Source organism: Martes martes, assembly GCF_963455335.1.
Source record: "Martes martes genome assembly, chromosome: 15".
Taxonomy (NCBI): domain Eukaryota; kingdom Metazoa; phylum Chordata; class Mammalia; order Carnivora; family Mustelidae; genus Martes; species Martes martes.
The window spans coordinates 32,720,632-32,746,844 of NC_137903.1; the positions used below are offsets into that span (position 1 = coordinate 32,720,632).

At 47.8% G+C, this 26,213-nt stretch overlaps 1 protein-coding gene across 1 annotated transcript; it reads left to right on the forward strand.

The window, feature by feature from the left end:
- The first annotated feature begins 6,345 nt into the window (after nucleotides 1–6,345).
- Nucleotides 6,346–15,687, forward strand: DYRK3 (dual specificity tyrosine phosphorylation regulated kinase 3). Its single transcript, XM_080825199.1, has 3 exons — nucleotides 6,346–6,589; nucleotides 8,573–8,684; nucleotides 13,877–15,687. Exons 1-3 carry the CDS (start codon nucleotides 6,513–6,515, stop codon nucleotides 15,449–15,451), a joined length of 1,764 nt encoding a protein of 587 aa, XP_080681325.1. The 5' UTR covers nucleotides 6,346–6,512; the 3' UTR covers nucleotides 15,452–15,687.
- Nucleotides 15,688–26,213: the final 10,526 nt, after the last annotated feature.

The following is a 26,213-nucleotide window of genomic DNA, read 5'->3' on the forward strand; positions in this document are numbered from 1 at the left end:
TCTCCCTCCTGTGGCCTAACATTGCCGTGGTGCAGGTATCTAGCAACCTTGACCTCTGCAACCCACACACGCCCAAGTCTTCACCCTGGCAGCTGCCTGTGGGCTGCTCGAGACAGTCCAGGCCCTCTGGAACTCCAACATGACCCCAACAAGCTGAATGGCAGTAATGGGGTCAAGCTTCCCCAGTAATTAAGGCTCCCAGGTATCTGACCCCAGTCAGCCACCTGCCCCCTCCATCTACTTCAGCTTTGCCTTCAGCAGAAATACGTACATTTGCATATGTCAAGGCTTGCAATTAGGTGGATGTCAGATACCCCAAATAGCCCCCTCTCATGGCCTGGCCTCACCCCACATTACCCCGTCCTCAACCTAGCAGCAGGCCTTTGGCGGCCAAGGCCTTCCAGGCCTCTAGAAATGGGGTGGGAGGCCAACCACATGAATTTCCTTCAGGTTTGAGGGAACCCACCCCCTGAAAAATCTTCTGAGGTGGTACCATTAAACTGACCACAGTCGGTGCCTAGTAAAGTCCTGGGCTTCTCCAGCCTTCAGGCTCCCAGGCATCTGCTATTGGAGGAAACCCTAGCTAGCCCTCCTGGGTGGATCTGGAAAGGCAGTCCAGATTCCTCCAGCTCTGCCTTCAGCGGGAATGTGTGACTTTGTGCCCATTAAGGCTTGGAATCCAGCAGATGCCAGGTACTTCCAATAACTGTTTTTGTGAACCAGCCACTCCCATACTTGTCCTCTTTGGGTGCCTGATACCACCCTCTGTGCCACCGGTTCATATACAGTCTGAATGCCATCCGCCACCTTCGGGCAGCCAGGCCTGACAGAGCCTCTAAAGTTAGAGACCCTCGTCAACCCCCTGCCTAGGCTCAAGGTTAGAGGGAACCCACCCTCCTGAAAACTGGTCTGAGTCAGTCCCTAAAAAGAAGAACCATCAGTCTCCAAGCAGACTTCTTATCTGCCGGGGTCCCGGGCTTCCACGGCCATCAAGACTCCCAGGTGCCTCTTCTTGGACGATGCCCTGACCGGCCTCCATGATCTAGCCCTGGCAAGGCCGTTCAGATACTCCAGCTCTGCCTTTGGTGGCAATATGTGCAATTGGGAGGGTTAGGGCTCGGAATTAGGCAGCTACCTTGTAACCCCAAGAGCCTGCTCCAGGAACCAGTCGTCTCCAGACGCTGACCGGGGGTTAGGCGCTCCCTCCACCCTGAGCTGTGCTGCCTGCACAGTACATACTGTGCAGTACATACTATGTACTGCCTGGGCAGTACATACCCCTGAGCCGGGCTGGAGCTGGCGTGGCCCTCAAGCCTATGGAACTCTGGCCAGGCCCCAGCTACCAGCCTAGCACAGTACATACTGTGCAGTACATACTATGTACTGCCTGGGCAGTACATACCCCTGAGCCGGGCTGGAGCTGGCGTGGCCCTCAAGCCTATGGAACTCTGGCCAGGCCCCAGCTACCAGCCTAGCACAGTACATACTGTGCAGTACATACTATGTACTGCCTGGGCAGTACATACCCCTGAGCCGGGCTGGAGCTGGCGTGGCCCTCAAGCCTATGGAACTCTGGCCAGGCCCCAGCTACCAGCCTAGCACAGTACATACTGTGCAGTACATACTATGTACTGCCTGGGCAGTACATACCCCCGAGCCGGGCTGGAGCTGGCGTGGCCCTCAAGCCTATGGAACTCTGGCCAGGCCCCAGCTACCAGCCTAGCCACCAGCAGTGTAGCCTTCTACACTGTAGGGGGAGCCTTCTGATAATGGCTCTGTGGTGGCAGCTGCAAGAGGGCAGCCCTCAGTCCATATGGACCTGCTGCCTGTTGGGTGCTGGGCTTCACCAGAAACAAAGACTTCTAGACATCTCCTAATAGAGGACACCCTGTCCTGCCTGCCACCAGGCCACACCCTGTCCAGGGAGCTGAAAAACCTCCAGCTCTGCCTTGGGGTGAATCATCCATAATGGAAGGTAGATCTTTAATTGGGCTGATGTGCTCTACCTCCTAGAGCTTGCTCCTATCATCCGACCCTTTCCAGCACTTGCCCTGGGCCTCGTCACTGGCACCCCTGGCCTTCACGTCCTGTGCACACACCATACGAGTTCCAGCACCCACCTTTGGGTTGGCGAAGCTCTCCAGGCCTGTGTAGCTAGCACCCATCGGCAACCACCTTTGTAGGTGCAAAGGTGGAGGTAGCCCGACACCGAAAATTGTTCTGAGGTGGCCACTGGAATGGCAGTAGTCTTCACCTGAACTTATTTTCCGCTGGTGTTCGGGTCCTGCAGCCATCAAGGCTCCCAAGTATCTGTAATTGGAGGATAATCCAGCCATATCCCTGTACCCATCCTAAACAAGATGGTCCAATTCCTCCTGCTCTGCTTCCAGGAGGAATAAGCACATTTGTTTAGGTTAGGGCTTGGAATTTGGCAGATGCCTTATAAACACAAGAGTCCACTCTCGTGGACTCTTAGGACTCTTGCCCTGTTCCAGATCCCTTTACGCCTGCACAGGCCTAGTCTACACCCTGCCCTCGGGCACTGCTGCAGGCAGCGAGTCCAAACGGGCCACCTGAGATCCATGATGGCTGCAGATGCCCAGAACTCTGGCAGAGAATGAGTCTACAAGGGGACAGACTGTTGCTAGTTTAAAGCTAGCAACAAGTTTCAAGTGGTGGCCTCCCTCCATCCTAGAAGCTATTCAGGTGCCTTTGTGCACATTTAGGTCCTTTGCATCTGGCCTGAGCTCCGTGGGCTGCTGATGCCCTGCTGACGGGTGTGGACCACAGAAGCCCTGGTGGCACAGGTCAGGGAGTGAGGGACAGGGAAAAGCACAATGTGCCCACTCTTATGACCCACAAGGCTGGGTCATAAGAGTGGGCTGCTGGGAATATCTAGCGTTACCTAATTCCAAGACTTAATCTACACAATGTGCATATTCCTGCTCAAAGCAGAGCTGGGGGAATATGGACCGCCTTGCTAAGGCAAGGCTCAGCAGCTTGGCCAGGGTATCTTCCAATAATACACACTTGGAAGGCTTGATTGTAGCAGGAACTGGGGACCCCAACAGAGAGCAGGTCCCCGGGGAACTTGGGGGTATACTCGCTCTTACTCTTGAGGAAATGCCAATAGTTGGGGATGGGTCATTTTTCTATAAGCCTGTAGGGTCCCCGCTGCCTAAGGGAAGCTTAAGTGGTGTACTGTGCATGTATGGGCCTTGAAGGTCAGAGTAACCAGAGAGCTGTTCAAGGGCAGGTGTCAGAGGGGCTGTGTAATGGGAGTGGGTGGTTAAGCGTACGAGGCATCTGCCTAATTCCAAGCCCTAACCTCCGCAAATGTCCCCTGAATGCAGAGCTGGAAAAAACTGGACTGCCTTTCCAGGGTCTGGTCAGGCAGACTGGTGGGGTTTCAGAAAAATAAGACATGGTTTTAGTGTTTCAATGAGCTAGATTTCTGTGTTTCTGAAAAAATAAAAATAGCAGGTGCATTTTCTGGAGCTCAGGTAAATTTGAGGTCAATACAGTTGGGGGAAAAGGGAGAGCTTCACAGTTCCTCTCCAAATGATTTTTTAAAAGATTGTATTTATTTATTTGACAGAAAGAGAGCACAAACAGAGGGAGCGGCAGGCAGAGGGAAAGGGAGAAGTGGGCTTCCCTGCTGATCAAGGAGGCTGATGCATTGCTCCATCCCAGAACTCCGGGATCATGACCTGAGCAGAAGGCAGATGCTTATCAGTCTGAGCCACCCAGGCATGCCTCCAAATGATTTTTTTAAAATGCTTTCCAATTTTTTGATTCATATGTCATATTATGTATTGGCATAGCGTGCTGTGAAGAATAATTCATAGCAATGAAAAGATTTTAAATTTAACCTACCGACAGCTCTCTCATCACAAAATTGAAGGTGAATATGGCCACAGGGATATTTTCTTACTCTATGCATTTGAAACTGCTGTGATCACATTCTGAATGTCCCATTGATTTCTGAAGTCCCTGGAATAGCGCCATTTTTTTCTTTGTTAGTTTCCTGATTTTGCAGATACATTGGAACCAGCTTCAAAGGTCAGGCAGGCATCTTATACATCTGGCTAATCCACGTTAGCTAAATCTGGCTTTAGCTATGTGGAGAAAGATAAGGGCTATTTTGAACTACTTTTGAGCAGGGCTTTAGAGGGGAAGGAAGGACATGAATCATATGGGAGCTGCTCAAGCTGCTCAAGAGGGCACAAGATATCAGCTCAGAGAGGGTGAGGAAGCTCCTGTTAGAGCCTTTATTGGACTTTAACCCAGCCCAATGTTTAACCCAGCCAGACTGTTATGAAACAGGGGCTCTTTGCAGAAATACTGGAAAGTGTTTAAAACACTAAGGTCAGAAATCCATGAAGCTTCAGCACCTCCAAGGAATCCTTCCTTCCTTGACCATGGGAACAACAGGCTAAAGATAAAGGAAGCTTCTGTTTCCCACCTCAGGAGCAGGAAGGGAAGCAGGAATGCTTCCGGTTGGCTCACAGAGGTATGTCTGAAACCAGAGATGTGTTCCTCTCAAAGCAGTGATTCAGAATGAGGCAAGAAAACTTGTGGGGGCAAGTCCCATTTGAATGTTCAGGGCAGTAAAGTGGTCTAGGATGTCCACATAAGTACTAAGAACAGGGATTATTCAGTAGAATTTTGCAATCACGGAGTTGGAAGGGACCTCAGTAGCAATCTAGTCCAAACTTTTGTTGCCATGGAACTCTCTTCAAACAAAAGCTTCTGCAAGAGCCCTAACACAAATCTGTATGAAAGCAGGATTGCTGGGGTGCCGCTTGGAGGGTCAAAAAACCCACAGAAGCTTATTTATGAAATTAGAATAACTTTAAGAGCCCGGAGAAGTTTTGTGTTTGTTTCTTTTTTAAGATTTTATTTATTTGTTTGACAGACAGAGATCAGAAGTAGGCAGAGAGGCAGACAGAGAGAGGAGGAAGCAGGCCCCCCGCTGAGCAGAAAGCCAGATGCGGGGTTCCATCCCAGGACCCTGGGATCCTGACCTGAGCCAAAGGCAGAGGCTTTAACCCACTGAGCCACGCAGGTGCCCCGAGAAGTTTTATTTATGTCATTGAGCAGCTCAAGCAACATTGGTCACAACGCATAAAGTTCCCCAAACGGACACATTCTTAATTTATAAAGTGAAAAGCCTCTGAATCTTTAAGAACATTTTACTTGGAGGCATGAGAACAAGGAATATGACTTTTAGTCACACGGAAGTGAGCCTCGGATGGAAATTTTCAGATTTATGGACTATGCTATGCTGGTTTGGGACAATGAGTCTCCAGGCCCCACAAGGTGGCGCCCCTGTTTGGCATTTTGAGAACGTTTGTTTCTCTCTCTCAGCCTCGGGTTTCGTAGGTTCAAGGAAATCCGATTAGATACCACGCACAAGAGAACCACACTTGTGTTCTTCTATTTAACCTCCTTCCCTCTCAGTTCGTTCCAATGATCGAAATCCATGTAACATTAGGGTTACTGAGGTTTCTTCACTTTTCAGAAAAGGAAGAAATAAATTCCCTAAATATTCCCAGGAAAAAAACCCAGAGCCTTCCGGGGGGCCTACTGCAAGCCAAGGAAGGCTGGGAGTTTGGACTTCCTAGAAGATCCTGGAGAAGTAGGGATCCCGTGGCCTCAGTTTCCTCATCGGTAAAATGGCTCTTTGCGCCCTACCGTCCGCGGCATCCCGTGGCAGGGGAGTCAGATGTCAGCTTAAATTCTGGATCCTACTTAACTCCGTACAAGGGGGATGTCCTACGGTGTGGTCGCTGAGATTAATAAAACGATGTTCGTAAGCGCTGGTACAGTGTCACTGAAGTGTCACTAAACGTAGCTTCCTACGTTTTTGTTATTGCTCCGGCGAGGGCGGGAGGGAGGAGACCCTCCGTGGGAAAGCCTAAGGAAATTACACGTTTTTTCATTCACTGTTTAATACATATTCAAGGGAGGTTTTAGACGTTCAGGCTACAACGTGCTGAAGGACAATAGACAGTGAGGGGCGGGCCGCACTTCTGAGGCAGAAATCGGGGGCTAACTGCTACTTTCACAAATCCTCCGTCCGGGCCTTTCTCCCCACAGCGGCAGCGGCTCCCCGCCGCTCACTCGCCGCCAGAGAACACCCGCCGCACCCCGACTGACGTCCCGCCCCGAACCTCCCGGAGCCCTCGCGAGTGGCCCAGGCCAGCGCCGCGCGGTGGGGAGAGGCCTCGGGCCCCGCCCCCCTGCGTCACCACGTAGCGGCGCAGAGGCGTTTCCCGGGGCGTGCCGCGGTTGCTAGGCGACCACATCGCTCCCCCTCCCACCCCTGCCGCTCCTCTCCCCACTCCCGGCCCGGCGAGTCGCGAGCAGAGGCGCGCGGATCTGCAGTGTCTGGACGAGATTCCCCCGGGAAGCGTCGCGGTCCCGGCGGCAGCCGCCCCCGCGCAGGTGGACCCTGCACTCCGAACCCTCCAACCGCCGCCCCTCCCCCGGGGGTCCCGAGCTAGCGGATGGGAGGCACGGCTCGTGGGCCCGGGCGGAAGGATGCGGGGCCGCCCGGAGCCGGACTGCCGCCCCAGCAGCGGAGGTAACGGCGCCGCAGGGTAACGGGCTGGGGGCGCCCGAGTGGGCGGCTGGCGCAGGCTGGCGAGGTCCGGGGGCGGGGCGGGGAAGGCCTGGACTGAGGTTGGAGTGAGCCCCTAGCAGGAGGACGAGGGAAGGGTTCTGACCGCCTCCGGGGGACGGAGCCACCCTCTTCCCCTCCGTCAGCTCCCCTCCCCCGCAAGCCCACCGTGATCGGGGGAGGGGGCTGGAGCGGAGTTAGGAGAAGCAGCCCTAGATCGGGGATGTGGTAAGGAACTCTTAAGAACCTGGGACTTTTTGTGGGGCTTTTTTAGCAAACTGTGGAGGTAGGGAGCACTACCTTTCACGGAAGCCCTGTTGCTCAGAGCAGATAACCAAGGGCTGAACTCTTGGGGTTTTGCCGTCAGGGGTGCGGTCGGCTTCGGATATGCAGGCGAAGGGTTGTGCTGAGTAGGGCTTTCTGGGGATCCTATTTTGAGAGATTCTCCACCTTGCATTGTATTTTACACCTAAAAGGAGACAAGGGACACCCCCCCCCGCTTCATTTGCATGCAGACTTCCTTCGGGTGATTTCCTCTGCCTTTTTATAGGAATACTTGCAGGTCTTCAGTGTCTTTTTCTCTATAAATGTGGACACCTCTCCCATTTTATTTATTATATTCATGCTGTTGGCAAAGACTCAGTCACATCCCGAATTTTGGGTTGTCAGAGAAGCAGTTTCCATTAAAGATATAAACAATGCTATCAGAATGTGAGCTAGTTTTTAAAAAGAATATTCCAAAAATATTTGTACTGGACTTTTTAAATTATTCTTTGTATTTCTATAACACATCAATGGAGAAAGCTCTAGAAGTAATTTTACAAAACAGTTTCTAAAGGCAACTTTAAATATTGAAATAAAAAAACAAATAAATATTTCAGCATATTTTAAAAGATTTTTAAAAATTCTTCCTGATCATTATTATTGTATTGGTAGTGTATTATGTAAAAATGATACACTGAAAGACTGATGTGTATAACTGGGAAATTCATATTCTTAGTGGCAGATGAAATACATTATCTAGGACCATCCTGTGGATTAAATAAAATAAACCCTTTCCCTCTTCGGTTGTGGAGACACAGTACTAAAGAACAGAGGTGCTCCTTAATCGTTTAGCATTTAGCTTTCACCATCCACCAGAAAATGAAGTGGATACAGAAGTGAAATTCAGTACATTTTGTAATTTAGAGAATCCCTTTAGTATTTGTTGTGCTTTTCACTGTATGTTTCTACAAATTAGGTAGATGTTAAGTAGGTACGTAAATAAACAATAAAAAGAAGACAGCCCTAAGACCTTTCATTTCTTGTAGACTGGAACTATTCTTCCCATTATAACGTATGGAAAACAAGCTCAGGGAAGAGGTTAATACAGCCAGTGGTAGAGCTGAGATTAGAATCCAAGGCTCTGATTTTTAAAATATAGTTACCTCTGCCTTTTTTTTTCCCTCTTTCTTTTCCTGTTCTGGTTAGCTTTTAGGCTTCAGATTCAAACTAGCCTTTATTTGCAAGTAGTAAGTTAAATGAGATCCTTTTGATAGTCCCTATTTTAATTTTTTAAATATTCCAATTTTAACTAATCTCTACACCCAATATGGGACTTGAACTCACAACCCCGAGATCAAGAGTCACATACTCTACCATCTGAGCCATCCAGGCACCCTGATAGTCCCTATTTTTTTTAAACGACATTCACAAAGACAGACTTGTTTTAACTATTTCAAAATAAAAACCTAGAAATGCTTCCGTTTTTAAAAAAAGAAAAGTTGGGCTTCCTCTGTTCTTTTGCCAAATACCCCAGTTGTTTGTATTCAATGCCAACATGCAGTGTAGACATTTATTTGTATTAGTTATTTGTGGCAGATGTGAGGGAATAAAGACAGAATGTTTTGAAAATATGTTTATATACTTAAGTTACTGACGGATTTTATCTGTAATCCTTTCAACTAGATTGGGGGATGGTGTCTATGATACCTTCATGATGATAGATGAAACCAAATGCCCACCCTGTTCAAATGTACTCTGCAATCCTTCTGAACCGCCTCCACCCAGAAGACTAAATGTAAGTAAATGAAGTTGTTCTTTGCTCTCTAGTTGTCTTTGAAAGAAGGAAGTGCTACTTAATGCCCAAGGTACAGTTACATCTCGCTGGCAACCCAGACTCTTTTGTTTCTTTTTGGTTTCTCTTGACTTTGAAATAACAATTGCTGTGTTCCCAGTTTAGCTTTACAGAATGATTTTGATTTGGAGCTGCACTTACTCCTTTCAATCACGGGGATAAATATATGGCATTAGCAGAAAAAATAATAAGCTACTTTTATCTAGGGAATGTTTGTTTTGTTATAGAAGGATATAGACAGTGTGTTGTAAAAACTCATTTTAACAAAAACCAGAAACAGAAAGTACCCCTGAATTCATAGATCTGTACCTTTTTTCCCCTGGAAAAGAGAAATGCAGTTCTAGCTTATTAGTATGCTACAGAGAATCACTGTATGGATCATAAATAAAACTTGAACAGTACAGTTTGGTTTTTGATGAATTTAATCATTCTGGAGCTTGCAGACATTTAGCTTTTGACAGTGTTTTACTTAAGGTAATAAAAAAATTAATTCATATTCCCTCAGCGTACACAGAGTAGTAGGGAGAACAGGGTTTGGACAAGTTCCAGGATAGGGAAAAGCTATCCTGTGACTTTAACATTTGCTGTATATACCACCTACTAAACGAATTGAATAACTGAATATACTAATTTGTAATTTCTCCTTCACATTTCTGCATCTAAGACCTCAAATTGTTTCTATATTCCAAAAAATATTGTATGCATTTTTCATAGCCCTCCCCAACTTTTTGTCAGCTTTTGCTATTAAAGTCAATCTTTTCACTAGTTCTGAGGCTAATAATATTACAGAGTATTGGCTAAATATATTTGGAAGGCTGGTCATCCTATTTTTAACCTGTTCTCTGGAGTACAGTAAGTTTCCTTTCCATTCTCAGCAAGCTTATTTCTTTAATATGTGAAAAACTTCTCAGAGCTCCAGAATCTCATATTCCTCTGGTTGACCTCAGTTTTTGTTTTGTTTTGTTTTGTTTTTTAATTAACATATAATGTATTATTTGTTTCAGAGGTACAGGTCCATGAATCAACAGTCTTAAACAATTCACAGAACTCACCATAGCACTTCCCCTCCCCAATGTCCATCTAACCGTCAGTTTTCTTGGTTACTGGCTGCCCATTAGCATGTCTCTGTGGGAAACTTTTTGCGGTTGGGCTGGTCCATTAACATGTGACTTAAAAGTTCATTTTAACTTCAATGTAGAGTTAGCCAATGCTAATCATCTCCCAGCAGGGCAATTAAATGGTATGTTTCAGGGTCAAAATGAATTTCTTAATGTATAATATACAGAGTAACCATTTGGGGGACATAGGATTTTCATTCTAAGGTAATGGTGTCTTTGCAAACTTTGCTGAAAAAAATGCTCTTTGACCTCTGTTGACATGGATAGTCCGTTATGACATGACTCCATCCCTAGACCCTATTGCTGTTTTCACAAAGCCTTTAGGCTTCGTTGTTTATCCAAGATGTTCTTATATTCTCATTGTATACCATAAACCATCTGCATGTAGGCTTTTATTGGGTTAAGTTTTGTGTTGCAGATTTAGGGTCAAGAGCTAGGGAAAGAGAATGGAGTGTTTCCTGTCTGGATGAGAAGTATATTCCTTCTCAGAATTTCTCCACAAGATCTTCAAGGCTCTATTAACACAGTTGAGGATTCTATTTGAAATGTCAAGAGCCCTCCAAGTTAACAGCGTATGTGAAGCATTCTTAAACAAAACATGATTAATCTGGCATTATCTGTCCCTGTGGTCTAATTACATAATTACAAAAATAATTGGTATATAATCTGTATTGCTCAGTTATTGTGATTATAACTACAGACTAGAAATATGTAGTATTTTATAAGTTTTATACTTTAACATGCATGCAAATTGTAGATTCTCCTAGAACAATGAAAGGAAGATTTTATTTAAAGCACAACAGTCTTGATACATGATTGATTCAGGCCAGTATTTGAGTTATGTACAGGAAATGAAAGAAACCTAAGAAGAGAACCCCTCCCTGTGTGGAAAAACTCCTTCCTGGAATTCTTCAGATTCACTGGAGACTCAGACCTTGAAAATCCAGAGTGGACTGTACCTGGAGCATGGTTTTCTTCCTGGGAGTCACACTTCAAGAGAGACATGCAGTGCAGCCCGTGTTGAGAAAGCAACCGAGTGAGGGAGAGGATGTGATGGGTTGATGAGCCCAGGGAAAAATGGTGGGGGCGGGTCAGCCCGTTTTAAGTATCTGAAGGACTTTTACATGAAATTTGGACACTTCTGTGTAGTTCCAGAGGGCAAACTAAGACTCAATTTACACGGAGTGAGATTTAGGCTCACTTTAAGGAAAAACCTGAGTCAGAAAATCCAAACAACATCCCTAATTTTATTGTAATAGTTCTGTGCAAATTAAATTTCTGTTCTTAAATTAATGTTCTGTGCCTGAGACCCTCTCTTTATCACAAACAGAAATGAAGACCTCCAGAGCCAGCACAGCCTTACACATAGGCAGAGTTGGTAAAATACCCAGGGACGGACCCTCAAATCCCTTTCCTACCAGCTTGTCACTGGTGACCTCGGTTCTGGAGGGTCATTCCTTTGGGTTAAGGCATTGATCTGTTAAAGTTCCAATAACTTGGAGAGGTGACACCTTAAATTGTAGAGCAAGTTGAAAGCAGGTTTCTTGCCGGGAAAGTGGGTGAGGGATTTCCGTGCATCCTAAAGGAAGGCCTGTTGTGGGGGCCGTCATGCTGCAGGAGACCTGAGACCTATTTAGTGCCAGATGTCTGCTGGAGGGGGACTGGAGATATGGAAGGAGGTCCCACAGAGAGAAGAGAGAAACGGAAAGGGCAGAGAGAAGGCACATAGGTTAAGCCTTAATATATTGAGAATTTTGCCAAATTATTACCAGTGTTTGTAAAATCTCTTATAGCTTGTAAGGGTCATTCACATATATTATTAATTATAATTTGATTCACACAGCATCCTGCAAATAGGTATTATTATGCACATTTTATATATAAAGAAACTAAGGCTAAGAAACTGAGCGAAAGGTCAAGCAACCTGTCCAGGGACTTACAGCTTTTAAGCAGGATAGCCAGGACTCCCATAGACCTCTCTTTCCTTGAGCACATGTCCCCAACACACTCGAAGTAAATATATAGAACCACTGAAGTTAGGTGTAAAAATTTTAAGGAAAACTGGCTGGGATGCAAGCAGAGTTTCGCTTTTATTATGTAAATCTCCCTAAAACCAAAGAATTTTAATTCCCTCAATCTGCCAAGCCTATTGTTTTTTAAGCACTTGTAATAGTGAACAGTGAGGGTTCCTGTGACCAGCACATGGAGGGCCGGATAGATGGATGGGACCCTCTTCTGTTTTTTCAGCCCTGAGTACAGAAAGAGTCATTCGACTTCTTACTGATAAGAAAAATGTTGCATAATATTTACATCTTAGCATGGTATTTGGGTTCTGTCTGCAGGCCTGTTTTATTTTCTTGACCAGTGATAGTTCTCCATTCTGGTATCAGAGAGATTTTTCTCGGTGCATATATCATCTCTTTACTCAAACACTGCTTGCCAAAGTGTGGCTACAGTTGTATCGCCTGCCTCACTTTTGTGTGCTATCAGGTACTACCCGGTTTTTGTAACTACAGGACTCCCTAAATGTTTAAATTGATAAAAATGACCTGAAAGGAGCAGGCAGGAGTGAATGTCCTGCTCTAAAAACTACAGCTGTATATAAAATTGGCCAACACTTAAATTGTTTCATCATTTTTTTGCTGCTATATATGTTTTCTCTTTTATATTGTTATTTAGATAATAGGCTTTGTACTGTTTTCTTAGGTTATATTAAAATTCTGTTTTTTAAGGATATGGCCACTTTGGATCATTACCATTTCATTTGTTTTCTTCTTTCCTTCTAGCACCCTCTTGAATTTTCCTTAGTGTGTGTGTGTATTTTTTTTGTATTTCTCTTTTTTGCTTTTCTTTTCCTCCATCTAATTTCATAGAATTATATTTCATCTCAGAGGAATAAGTAGAGCTTTCTTCAGTGAGTTACTGTTCCTTGAAGGAGAATATTAAGCAAATTCAAGTGTAAAGAGTAATGTGACTTTATCATGTAGGCTTTTCCTACGGAAGAGTGGGTGTAGGTATAGGTTAGAGACACAGAAGAGAGACACTATCTCTTTAGGAAAGTTTTACCAGAACCTCCCCCACCCCTCCGGGGGCCTTGGATTCTCACTGTTACTCATCAGATGCATAAAGAATTGGCCCAGAGGATCTCAGGAATTCTCTTAGGCTTAGAACTCTTGTGACTCAGTGAGCTGAACTGCAAGCATTCAGTCATTTTTGAGGGGGCCTGGGAATAGATCATGAGGTCATTTTTGAGGGGGGCCTGGGAGTGATAATGAGGTTTTCCTTGATTCTAGGCCACAGCCATGATTCAGCCCTAGTGGAGAGTAGTAGAAGTGGTAGTAGAACCTGGTGCCAAGTTGTGTCTGTGGGAAGGATGCTGGACTGATGGAAGACCTGGGTTCAAATCCTGCCTGGTCCTTAATGGATTCTTTCTCTCCTCTGTTTTTTTTTTTTTTTTTTTTAAACAGAAGACTTTAATGTGCATATTTTGATTCTGATATATGCTCTTAAGAATAGGTAAGATACTTGAAACAGTAAACAATAGGAGACAGTATATATATAATCAAATGCCAGATCACATGGTACAGATTTGAAAAGCTACAGTTAAGATACGAGGTTAATTAGCATGGGCTTGGAGTAGTTCCAGTTGGAAGGGAGGGGACTTGAGTTGGAACTTGAAGGAGTGCAGGATGAGAGTGGGGGGGTAAGAAGACTCTTACTGGAAAGACAGACCTATTAGGAGGAACTTAGCACGTTTACGGTTTGGTAAGAAGACCGTTTGCTCTTAAACAAAGGAAGGCCTACACTGAGGGTTGAGGTGGCCAATTATACTCAGGGGGTCTGAAGATTGGTATGACACAAGTCTCTGTTGACTCCTGCCTCTCTCATCTCACTTTTTGGGTAATTGTAACCTATGTGACTGGACAGTTTTGGTGTCGTTCCGGCCGGGGACAGATTCTTTCATCCTTCCGCTATTTTTGGTGGCTTTACCATCACATTCATGTTTCTTTTCCATAGGTCACTGCTGAGCAGTTAACCAGAGATCACACTCAGCGCTTTCTGAGTGGAGGTGAGGTGAAGGTAGAACAGCTGTTTCAAGAATTTGGCAACAGAAGATCTGATACTCTTCAGACAGATGGCATCAACGACTCTGAAAAGTGCTCTCCTACCGCCTCTCAGGGTAAAAGTTCAGACAGCTCGAATGCGGTGAAAGCCAGCAGTTCAGCCAAAACATCCAAAGCGGTGCCCCTGACTCCCGAGCAAGCCCTGAAGCAGTACAAACACCACCTGACTGCCTACGAGAAGCTGGAGATCATCAACTACCCCGAGATTTACTTCGTGGGCCCAAATGCCAAAAAAAGACACGGAGTGATCGGCGGGCCCAATAACGGTGGCTATGACGATGCAGACGGGGCCTATATTCACGTGCCTCGTGACCATCTAGCTTATCGATATGAGGTGCTGAAGATTATCGGCAAGGGAAGTTTTGGGCAGGTGGCCCGGGTCTACGATCACAAACTTCGACAGTATGTGGCCCTGAAGATGGTGCGCAATGAAAAGCGCTTCCATCGGCAAGCCGCTGAGGAGATCCGGATTCTGGAACATCTTAAAAAGCAGGACAAAACTGGGAGCATGAATGTCATCCACATGCTGGAAAGTTTCACCTTCCGGAACCACGTTTGCATGGCCTTCGAATTGCTGAGCATAGACCTTTATGAGCTCATTAAAAAAAACAAGTTTCAGGGTTTTAGTGTCCAGTTAGTTCGCAAGTTTGCCCAATCCATCTTGCAGTCCTTGGATGCTCTCCACAAAAATAAGATCATTCACTGTGACCTGAAGCCAGAAAACATTCTCCTGAAGCACCACGGGCGCAGTGCGACCAAGGTCATTGACTTTGGGTCCAGCTGTTTCGAATACCAGAAGCTTTACACGTATATCCAGTCTCGGTTCTACAGAGCTCCTGAGATCATCTTAGGAAGCCGCTACAGCACGCCTATAGACATATGGAGTTTTGGCTGCATCCTTGCAGAACTTCTAACAGGACAGCCTCTCTTCCCAGGAGAGGATGAGGGAGACCAGTTGGCCTGTATGATGGAGCTGCTCGGGATGCCACCACCAAAACTTCTGGAGCAATCCAAACGTGCCAAGTACTTCATTAACTCCAAGGGCTTACCTCGCTACTGTTCTGTGACTACTCAGGCAGATGGGAGGGTTGTGCTTGTGGGGGGTCGCTCACGTAGGGGGAAAAAGCGGGGCCCCCCAGGCAGCAAAGACTGGGTGACAGCACTGAAGGGATGTGATGACTACTTGTTTATAGAGTTTTTGAAAAGGTGCCTTCAGTGGGACCCCTCTGCCCGTTTGACCCCAGCTCAAGCACTGAGACATCCTTGGATTAGTAAGTCTGTGCCCAGACCTGTCACCATCGAAAAGGTATCAGGCAAACGGGTGGTAAATCCTGCAAACGCTTTCCAGGGACTGGGTTCCAAGCTGCCTCCAGTTGTCGGAATAGCCAATAAGCTTAAAGCTAACTTAATGTCCGAAACCAGTGGTGGTATACCTCTGTGCAGTGTACTGCCGAAACTCATTAGCTAATGGACAGTGCTGTGCTCAGAGATGTATATGTTTGTATTTTTAATTATCTTGGAGACCTGAACATAGGGGAAAAAATACAGGCCCATTGGTGGATATGTTTTTGTTAGACTAGATTTTTTTTTTTTAACAAGGCAAAACATTTTTATATGACTGTAACAGAACTCTTCAAGGGCTAATTACCTAACCAGCCTGTGTTGGCCATCCTGGAATGTACATTAAATGACTTTTTATAGGTCAGTGCATCTTCGTTATTGTCGTCAGATGTACATCACCTTACGTATGCTGCTACTGGTTTAAGTCCCTTTCTCTCAAGACACAAGGTGCCCCAGGAAGTGTATCCTGGCCACTCGTTACTTCTCGTCTCCCTCAGCCTCTGTTCCGGAGGGGTAGCTTGGGACACAGCCGTGGTTCTGGATGAGAGCCGAAGCTAGCCCTCTTGCCCCAGCAGGCCGTTCTGTGGGCTCATCCCAGGTGAAAGGGCTTGGCAGAATATGGGGCAGGGGAAGGTTCTGGAAGTTCTTAGTCACTTGAAAAAGTGGTGTCACTGCTTCTCAATGACTCATTTCTCTTTCTTTCAATCCTGTGATGTGTGCTATTTTAATTTTATGTTGTTATTATTTTTATGATTTTTCTGCTTCTGATATGTTTCCTGGGAAAGGCATTTTACAGCTATCCTGCCCCTTTACCAAGCACTGGTTTTAAAACTTAAGTCCTCTGTATCACTTTACAACCCCACTGCACCCCTGTCTCCAGGGAGCATAAAGCAGCTTCTTTGCCTCAGATGACTGTTCAAGGGAGAAGCAGCAGGTAAACTTCAGTTCCCGAGTTTCTCGGAACCCTGGAGACCAGCCTACTTGCTGCATTTCCATGGACTTCTTCCCTGTAAAAATGATCACTCTCCAAGAAACCTAACCACGGCCCACCGCCCTCCTTCCTCTCTCCCCAGCCCTCTGCCGCCTCAGCATGCCACAGTCTCCCCACTGGCCATTTAAGCTGAAGACTGTCCCCTAGGTGCTGAGTGAACTTCAGCTATAAGACAGTCCAGACGCCGGCCGTCATCCGTTTCCTTTTCCTTCGCTTGAACATCCTTTCTTTTACTCTGCTAAGATTCAGCGAGGGCTGGCCGTAAAGCTGACTGCTAGCCAGATGTCTCCCTTGGAAGGGCGGAGAAGGAACAGTAACTCAAAACTCAGTGCTGCCATTTTCTTCCCCTCTACTTCCACCCCCTCCAAGAGTGCGCCCGAGCTTGGTCCTCAGAGCGGCCTCTCTGAGGTAGACCGTTGCTTTCTTCAGCGCCATTCCCCGGATGACCCAGTTCCATTTTCACTCTAGAACTTAGTCTGCAAACTCCTTAAGGTCAGAGATCATAAGGTCGCCGGGCAACACCGTAACCAAAAGAAGAGAAATGCCAGGGGCACATCACTGCAGGAGCTCCTGCCTTAGAAGTACTCTGATGGCCACGGCATGGGCTGTGAAAACGGAGAGCGAGCCAATGTCCACGGCGTGGCCGCGGGCATAAGGGTTCAGACTGAGGCCTCGGCCTCTTGAAAAGGGCGCATCCCGGTGCTTCTGGTGCCTGCGCAATGGCACACTTTAAAACTTGAATCACTTCCTTCACTCCGGGTTTATAGAAGGCAGTGGAAACGCACCCCTCCTCCACGTCCCTCCAGCTCCTGCTGAGCTCGAGGCCCAACGGAGAAGCGGCACAAGCAGCCCCCACATTATCTCAGCAGAGCACATGTTGGGGTTGTTTTGCCCGTTGTTATCAGTGTGGAAGACCTGCTCTTAAGCAAACAGCGTTAAAAAAGACTGCTGCCCCAAACACATCTGCCGTGCCCAGAATTGGGATGTGTTTGTCGGGAGCAATCTCCTGGGTCAGCCCACGCTGTCTGCCACAGGAGAGGAGGCAACCCGTGGCTGAGGTGGTCATGTGGTCTGTTTCTGTGCATTGAGTAGATAGATTTAGGTTCCTGGAACCAGGCCGAGGACAGGCTGTAGACAACTCTGACGCCATACGAATTCTAGAAAGCTCTGGGAAGGTGGATAGATGTGTTTCTGCCTAAGTTTGGCAACCTAGAGAGTGACGCAGAGCAGAGTCATCCCGGCTGGCTGGGACGCCTGTCTCCCGCAGCCGAGTCAGGTTTGGGGAGAGTGGGCTGCTTTAAAACGTGCCAGTTGTGCCAGATGGATTTAGGGGAGTTGATGAGTTGGTTTCAAGTTTAGGGGCAAGTTGTCATTTTTAGAAGCTGTTACCCGGTGCCCCCTTTCATCAGCCACTGTTAAATTGTCACTTGGATACCTGCCCATAGCAGAGAGTGACTGAACTGGATCAGAGTTAGTGCAGAGATTCAGGCTGTCTCCCCGACAGTCACTGAATGGCTCTGCAGCCATTTTTGTTCTTCTGGTCATTTCTTTTCTTTCTTTAATTTTTTTTTTTTTTTAGATTTTATTTATTTGACAGAGATCACAGTAGGCAGAGGGGTGCGGGAAGCAGGCTCCCTGCTGAGCAGAGACACCCCCCCCCCGCAATGTGGGGCTCGATCCCAGGACCCTGGGATCATGACCTGAGCCGAAGGCAGAGGCTTTAACCCACTGAGCCACCCAGGCGCCCCTCTTCTGGTCATTTCAATTAAACAGGTCAAGTTGGTTGGCTTCTACTGATTTTTAAGTTGGCAGAATCAACTGAGTTTCCAAATTGCTATTGCCACCATGAAAAGAGTTGGGTAGGAAATTTTGTTTTACCTTATTCCTAAAGTCATTCTTTTGCCCTCAACATGGGAAATTGGCTAATCCAGCTAATACCTACTCCTCGTATCAGACTCTGTCCTATCTTCTGTCCTCACAATGATTGATCTGTTCATTCATCATGTGCTATCGTGGTTTCCTTTACTGGAATGTCAGCTTCAAATGGGCAGGCCCATGTCCTCATGATGCTCTGAATGAACCAGCTGTAATGCTATTGATCATGTGCAGGTGATGGAGGTTCGTTTCCCTCCATGTACCAGGAAGGTGCTCATGTCTTGTCTTCGTTTAAATTGACCCACATGATCTCTAATCTCTCCTTTTTGAGAAAGGGTAATCAGAGAAGGATTATGTGAGGACATCTTCTGGTCTAGCACTTGACACCTTGATAATAGTGAAAAATGCAGCCATAACCTTAACCATGACTTAAAGATTCTGTTTCTGTCCCTTGGAGACTCTGAAGGAAGAGAGGGTGTAGTATGGTTCTTCCCCAGAAGACTTTAGTGTATGACTATAGGACATGCTTTAGTCCTCAGTGGGGGGTTTTCTTGGCTTTGGTTTTTGACTTTTGGTTTTTTTAGAGGGAGAGAGCAGTGGGGAGAGGGGGAGAGGGACAGAGGGAAACTTAAGCAGGTTTATGCCCAGCTTAAAGCCTGATGCGGGGCTCTATCTCACAATCCTGAGATCATGACCTGAGCTGAAATCAAGACTCTGTTTGACCAACTGAGCTACCCAGGTGTCCTGAGTCTTAGGTGTTTTAAGAGGTTTGGGACAGACGGGTTAGCTGGCGAATGTCATTAGACTCCTAACTTTTTTGACCTTTAATCTGTTAAGAATGGGGTTTATTGCATGATCAAAAAGCAACAGAACAAAAGATTAAATAAAAAGTTCAACCACGAAACAGTTTGTATCTGCAGCAGCTGGTCGTGTTGAAACACTGTTTTGCCGAATTCCTAAGTAGGCATAATTAAAGGTAAATGCTAAATTTTAGATAGCAGCTGATAAATGCTGGGCTTTCCTAACAGAATACTCCTACTGGTTCAGTGAAACATAGGAAGCTTTCAGTCATTTCTCATGCATCTGTTGTCGGGTGTCCTCAGCATGGAAACTGGAAAAGTGGCAACGATCGTTCTGGACTGCATCTGGACACTTTTTTCTCCTTTGAGAACGAAGGAGAAGTGCTTAACCTTTGAGCCAGGCGGACAGAGCATGTTTTCCTCCAGGTCTCCCGTCGTGTTGGAGATGACTGGTCCGTAGAGCGCTGTAACTTACGACACGCAGAGCAACTGCAGTCATCCGTGACATGAACAACCTCGAGTCTCCAAATAGAGGGACAAGATAAGACGAGAAACTGGCACACGAAGGAAGATTTGTCCTCTGCCAGGGTCAACCTCCCCGTGTTCAATAATCTTAATACCCTCAGTTCAACATGTCCCACTTTCATCTTCAACCTGTATTTCCTAAATCCCAGGAATTTAAAGGAATTTACCTCCAAACCTAGCCTTCAACTATAATGCGATTAGGAGTAATCCTTTCCAAGTGTCTGTTCAAGTATGCCCACTAATTTCAGTGAGGTAAGTTTATAAGCGTCACAGTGAACCCATCCATGTAAGGACTAAAAGCTCTGGTCCCTGAGATCCATAACCCCTGAGATAAGCCAGAGCCACAAATACATCGTCTAGACTTTGAAGGAGAATATGATTCTTAATATAGCTCACCAACCGCTAAGTCGTGCCTAGACTGTCATCATTTTTCTATAACAGGAGAAGCCCGCCTGCCTGCCTGTTGACTAGAGTCTCACCTCCTCTGCCACCACACAAATAAGCTAAAAAAGAAAGAAGGGCCCCAAATCAGGCCAGATGGTGACCCGTGACTGTTTCAGCTCAGGATGTCAGCCTCTAAAGCATCACGTTTGAATCATTTTGGTATCATGGGATTCTATCATTGTTCCTTTGAATCTGCTGACACGCTTCCTCTGGGAAGTGTAGCTTGGCATGGATGAGTCAATGGATTTTGTTTTGTTCTGTTTTTTTGGGGGGGGGGTGTTTGTTTTTTAAAAAATAAAGATGAAATGCTTTGAGAATTTTTCAGCATCTCCTGATTGTTTCAAAACCAAGTCTGAGGACATCCCCAGCTGGTCCTGGGTGCTGTACCCTGAGAGGATCCCAGCTTGTGAGTGGGCACCAGTCATGGGTTTTCAGCGCTGACAATGATAAAGAAAATGCTCAAAAAGGAAATAAAAGGGTAGGATGAGAGACAGCTACAGTTCTTGTAGCTCCCCAGAGCCTGGGGACACACACCCTGGCTTTGTGGAAAAGGGAGATGGGAAGCCATGTAGGGATGGCCATGTTCCCAGGGGCCCTACGCATCAGCTCTCCCATCAGGATTACTGATATTTAGTCTTCAGGGGCGCAGCCTTAAGGATGAGTCCTAACAAGCAGATACAAGGAGTACAGTTTTATTTCAGAAGTTTCAGTGTTTGTCTTGGGCCAAAGCCTTGTACCACTCAAGAACTTAAATAAATCCTGACAGAACTGAGTGCATAGAAGGAAAGGGAAACAAAGTTCTTAGTGGCCCTTGGGCAGTCTCACTCCTGTCTGCTGCTGATCTGGCTCTGGGCCATGACTGCCCCGGCAACAGGACCCCAGTGGCCACTGAGCTGGAGGACCGCCTTCCGCCATCCTTGAATCTTCCCCTGGATTCTTGAACAGGCTTCCTGGGAGCCTGGCCTGAAGCTGGAGAAGGTTCTCCCGTGCTCCCATGAAAGCAGCTGCAGGGTCAGAGAAACTACAGCCGGGCACAGTTGTATCGGCCCTCCGCACGCTGTCCACATTCCCCCACCATCTGGTATGCCCCAAGCCAGGACAGTCGTGGGGGTCCTCAGAACTGAGAGCTTAGAGAAGGCAATGGAATGGCACTGGGAATGCTTGGTGTGTCGCACATCGCTCTTCATTACCCAGGAAGGCATTTCAGTCCAGAGGCAGAAACCTGGAGTGACTACAGCTTGTCGGTGACAATGCTGAGGTCTGATCTTGATCTTTCCGTAGCCGGAGCCTGGCCACAATTTGACCTTGTTTTGCAAAGGCTGCCCAGCCCTGCCCCTGCATCTGGCGGCTGACAGGCTCCTGATGCACGAGCAGAGCCAGGATACCCAATCGGAACCACTGCAGAGAATCCTTAACCGTGCCCAGGGTGGAGCTCTAGCCCAAACGTCTCTGCTTTCTGAAGCACGTCCATACAGGCCTTTGTTAGTGCATTTATTCTTTAAACACTGACTGATTTATTGAGCAACTGTGGGAGGCTGGGGGGGCGGGGAAACTCTCCAATGGCCTTTGTCAGGGATGGGAGTGTCCACAGCATTGTGGCCCCGTTGTTCATAGGTTTTGTTAATTTTTAAAAGCCAGGCAATGGGCTCAGAGAGAACTCCCAAGTTACCATCATTCTGTTCTTGTTTTATTTTATTTTTTTAAAAGATTTTATTTATTCATTTGACAGACAGAGATCACAAGTAGGCAGAGAGGCAGGCAGACAGAGAGGAAGGGAAGCAGGCTCCCTGCTGAGCACAGAGCCCGACTGGGGCTCGATCCTGATCATGACCTGAGCCGAAGGCAGAGGCTTTAACCCACTGAGCCACCCAGGTGCCCCTCTGTTCTGGTTTTAAATTTATGAAAATCTGTAAGTGAATGGGGCAGGAAGGGGAGATAGATTTGGAAGAGAAGTTCTGAGTCTCCGTTGGTAGTGTGAGGCTTGTGTCCTGAGCTGAGGGAGGAGACAGATGGGGGAGGTGGAGGTGTGAAAGAGCCCCTATCCCAGAGCTCTCCTTCCCCTCCATTCCTGTCCTGGAAGATGAGATTGGGGTCACCTTCGGGGTTTCTCTAGCGTGATTTCTGGTCAGGGGTTTGCCTCCTGGTACTGATTCTTCAGACCTCCATTCTATCCCGAATTAACCCTCCAGGGCACCCACAAGGGAGGAGGAAGGAGCAGACCCCAGAGTCCCCTAACACTCTTCCCTCTCTCCCGACTCCTTCCCAACTTGCTGGCTAGCTTTGCTGTTTTCTCCGGTTGGGGTACAGACATTGTTTATTTCGCTACCATCATCAAACCCGGTCAGAGCCTGAGACCCCGGTGGATGTTTGGGATGGATTCGCAAACTTCCTCCCTGAGATCATGTTCTCCAGTTTCTGATCAGCTGCAGTCCCATCTCGGTAAACCGTCTTCATTCAAGAGCCCCTTTCCTCTCCTTGGATCCCCCAATCGCTCTCCGCTTCCAAATGCTAGAAGAATCGCCCAGGCAAAGCAGCCTGAGTGAGACGGGGGTGGCTTCCGACTTGCCGCGGCGCCAAGCAGAGGGGCGGACCGCAGGTGCTTCCCCTCCGCGCGGCCGAAATAACAGGGGTCAGGAGCTTCCGCGGCCCGTCTTCCTGCAGGGACAACTGTTTCCCATCCGCATTGTCACCCTGCCCCCCCAACTCCCACCCTTTCCAAGCCCAATCTGCACCGAGGCAGCTGCATTTCAAAGAGAGAGTAATCCCTCATTCGTTCTTTATTCCCAGCCCTGAATTCTGCTACCTCCCGGGAGAACGGCGCGCAGCCTTAGCCCGGAAAGCCTGGGTGGAGCTGGGGCTGGAGGACGGGGCAAGGCTGGGGTTTCTCCGACCGAGGAGTCGCGGTAGGGAAAGTCAGAAACCGGGGAGGGAGCAACAGCAGGCTCCCGGAGCCCTGGGAGTGTCCTTCCCTCCCCCGGCAGCTAAGCGCCCAGCAGAGGCTCCCCCCGGGGGCGCCGGGCGCCTCGCCCTCCTCTCTCTTCCTGCCTTCTCCATTCTTCTCTCCTGCGCTCTGGGTCCCAGGCGCTGTGCTGGGCAGCTCAAAAGTGAATAAGACATGAGTTCTTGCTCTAAAAATTTGGTGGAAGTTAAACAAAGCTCAGGCAGAGTTGAGATTCAAGTAGATACATATGTCGTAGACACGCACTAGTGCCCTAGGAGGAAAAGAGAAAAGAAGAAAAAAGAAAAGAAAAGGAAAGGAAGGGAAGAGAAGAGGTGGGGGTGGAGGTCAACAAAGGGTTTTTGCAGTGGCTGCCCCTCTCCGTCACTAGCCACGACCTTGTCCCGCACTGACCACCCATCGTCCGCAATGCCTCCCGCCTGAGAGATCATGAATGAATGGTGCCCAGGCTCTTCCTAACACAAAGTGAGAGAGACTGAGCCCCATACTGGAGACACCAAACACCCTAGTCCCCTTGGTTAGTAACTGAGCCATGGTTTAGAGACAGACTCTCCCCTGCTGCTATCAAAAGAAGGTGCCCAATTCAACCCCCACCCCACCCCATGCAGTGTTTATGGTGCATTCTCAGCAACTCTCTTCCTCTGCCCCCAACCAGCTCCCCAGAGGTGCCCAAATGGGGGGCTGGTATTTTTACCTACAGGGTTGAGCCTGCGGCAATTCAGTGGCGCCAGCTGAGGCTTAAATGCAATGAGAAATCCCCACCCCGCCAGCTTTCGCCTACAGAGAACCCAGTAGGAAATAAATAGTGCTGTGTGCCCAGCCTGGAGGGCTGGCCCGCATCTGTCTGCCTGGACCAAAGCCAGTCACATGAGCCCAAGCTGGTTAAAAAGAGAGCTCCGGTAATCTCCCAGCTCAAGTGTCTCAATCTGGCATGAGGAGCTATGTGGGCAAGGACGCCAGCTCTTCTTTATGAGGCCTGGGTGGACAGGGAGGAGCAGTGGGGAAGCAGTACGGAAGGGGCAATTCAGGCCGGGGAGGGAGCCAGCCAGCCGGACTTCACCCCAGGCAAGACTATCAGTCCCCAGGTCCTGGCACTGGGAAAGGGTGATAACCCCCAGGCGGGCAGTGTAGGCAAAGGAGTTGAAGGGAGAAAAAGGTTGGCAAAAGTGCCACGAGTCTTAATTTGGCCAAAGCTGTTGTTTCCAGTGGGTGTTCATGGGCGTGCAAACACACACACACACACAGCTCATATGTTCTCTTTCCCAAGTCTTTGTCATCCTGCGTGCATTCCTGCCCCTACTGCAACCCTCTCAGAGATGACCGTCTACATTTGATGACCTTCAGCAGTACACCTGTCTGCTCTCCCTTCCCCCACTCACCTTCACCTGACACTCAGGGACTCAGGGCAAAGGCTGCTTCCCTTCTCTAGGCCTCAGTTTCCCTTTAGGTGGCCGGTTTTGGATCTGGCTCTCAGGGCCCCCTGGGCAATCTAGGGCAGCAGACAGAGAGAGGCTCCCAGGAGAAGAGGTTTACCAAAGTCCTGGAACTAGGCGAAACGGTTCAGCAAGCTAAAGCCCTCCTTGTTCAGATCTGAGCTTCTGAGAAGTTGGGGAACCTTGAGCCAGAAGACCTGTTTGCTCAGATCCTGCTGATGGGAAAAATGCCCCATGTATCATGGTGGAAAATGTGCAGCCCAGGTACACCTGTTCATTGCAGGGGGTGTCTGGGTGGCTGTTTGGGGACTGCAAGGGGTCAGAAAACTTGCTCCCTGCAGGACGACATGGTCCTGTGGAATGGCGAGGTCCAGACGGCAGGAGCTGTTGGCCCCAAGAAACCTGAACTCAAAGAGCCTGAACTAGGGGAATGGGGTGGGTGCGGGAGGGCACACACAACAGTGCCAAAGATTATTGACTTGATAGTTGATTGTTCAAGGGAGAAATTGGGATCCCCCCCAGAAACAAACAAACAAACAAACAAAAGAAACCACTGCACGTTTGCATATCTAACTGGTTCAGAAAAACACTGGGCATATAGGGAAGGATTAGGATTATAGTGATTTTTAGGATTATTTGTGATTTCTGGGACTATTGTGGAACTCTAAGCTCCATGAAGATTACTCGTGAGGTCGGGGACAAAGGTTCATTTTCTCTGGCTTGAAAATTTAAGAAATCAGTGGGGAGTGGGACATATGCAGAAGCATGTAAGTTCCTGGAACGTAATCAATAAATTTGATTCTGAGCCTATTTAGGGCCCAAGCACTGGTGTGGATCTGCCATCTGGAGAACCTGACAGGCGCAGAGCTAGGCAAGGGGGTCAGAAGGCCACCGTGTCTAATCCCCACTCAGAGAGGAGTAGCTGGGAGAGTCTGATAAGAGGCTATTTATAAAACTGGGGCAGGGTTATAGGAAACTCTCAAAGGTCAGTGAAGCACCCAAGCGCTAGCCACATCGGCCAAGGGAACGGCTAGTGCAATTTCGGAGTATGGTTGCCTTTGGTAGAGGAAGACAGGCAGGCCAGCTTCCAGTCAGCAGGGAGGAAGCAAGGGTCTGAGCAGGTTGCTATCTCCTCTTACTCCCACAACCTCTTATGGGCCAAACCTAACTGAAAACCAGGGGAGAAGAGACTGGTTGGTGTGACCCTAAAGAGCCAAGTCCCCAAGGCACAGAGTGTGGGGGGAGCATGGGGAGTGGATCCAGAGGGATACGGTGCATACAACACAGTCTCTATGATCCTAAGCAGGCAATTCCATCAGTATCAATAAACAATGTAGGGGCATAAAACATGCACCAGCACTGTGCTGTCCACTGAGGATAGAACCTCAAGAACCTGGTATTCTAGGGGTTCCTGGATGGTTCCGTCAATTAGCCTCTGCCTTCAGCTCAGGTCATGATCCCCCAGTCCCAGGATTGAGCCCCACGGGCACCCTCCTCGGTGGGGGGTCTGCTTCTCCCTCTCCCTCTGTCCCTCCCCCTGTGCCCTCTTTCTCTCTCAAATACATAAATAAAATCTTAAAAAGAAAAAAAAAAGAACTCAATATTCTAGATGGAAAACCAGGGGCCAGGAGTGTTCAGGGAAGCCTTCCTGGAGGAAGTGGGAATGTGAGATGGGGCTTGAAAGACAGGTGAGCAAAGAGCTGGGAGTACTTTCATTCACTGCAGCAGAATGCCACTTAGCAACTGGATCCACCGGGGGTCAAGTTTCAGGTCTTCCCACACCTGAGATTTTCTATAATGGCCATAGACAAAGACAGCCATTGGACTGTAATTGTCTGACTCCACACAGTACTTCTCACCTC

Bases quoted from the DNA above. Each gene is read 5' to 3' on its own strand.
- DYRK3 (XM_080825199.1), top strand. From the start codon at position 6,513: ATGGGAGGCACGGCTCGTGGGCCCGGGCGGAAGGATGCGGGGCCGCCC. The intron at 6,590-8,572 runs GTAACGGCGCCG...CCTTTCAACTAG, and splicing joins CTGCCGCCCCAGCAGCGGAG to ATTGGGGGATGGTGTCTATG. The intron at 8,685-13,876 runs GTAAGTAAATGA...TCTTTTCCATAG, and splicing joins CTCCACCCAGAAGACTAAAT to GTCACTGCTGAGCAGTTAAC.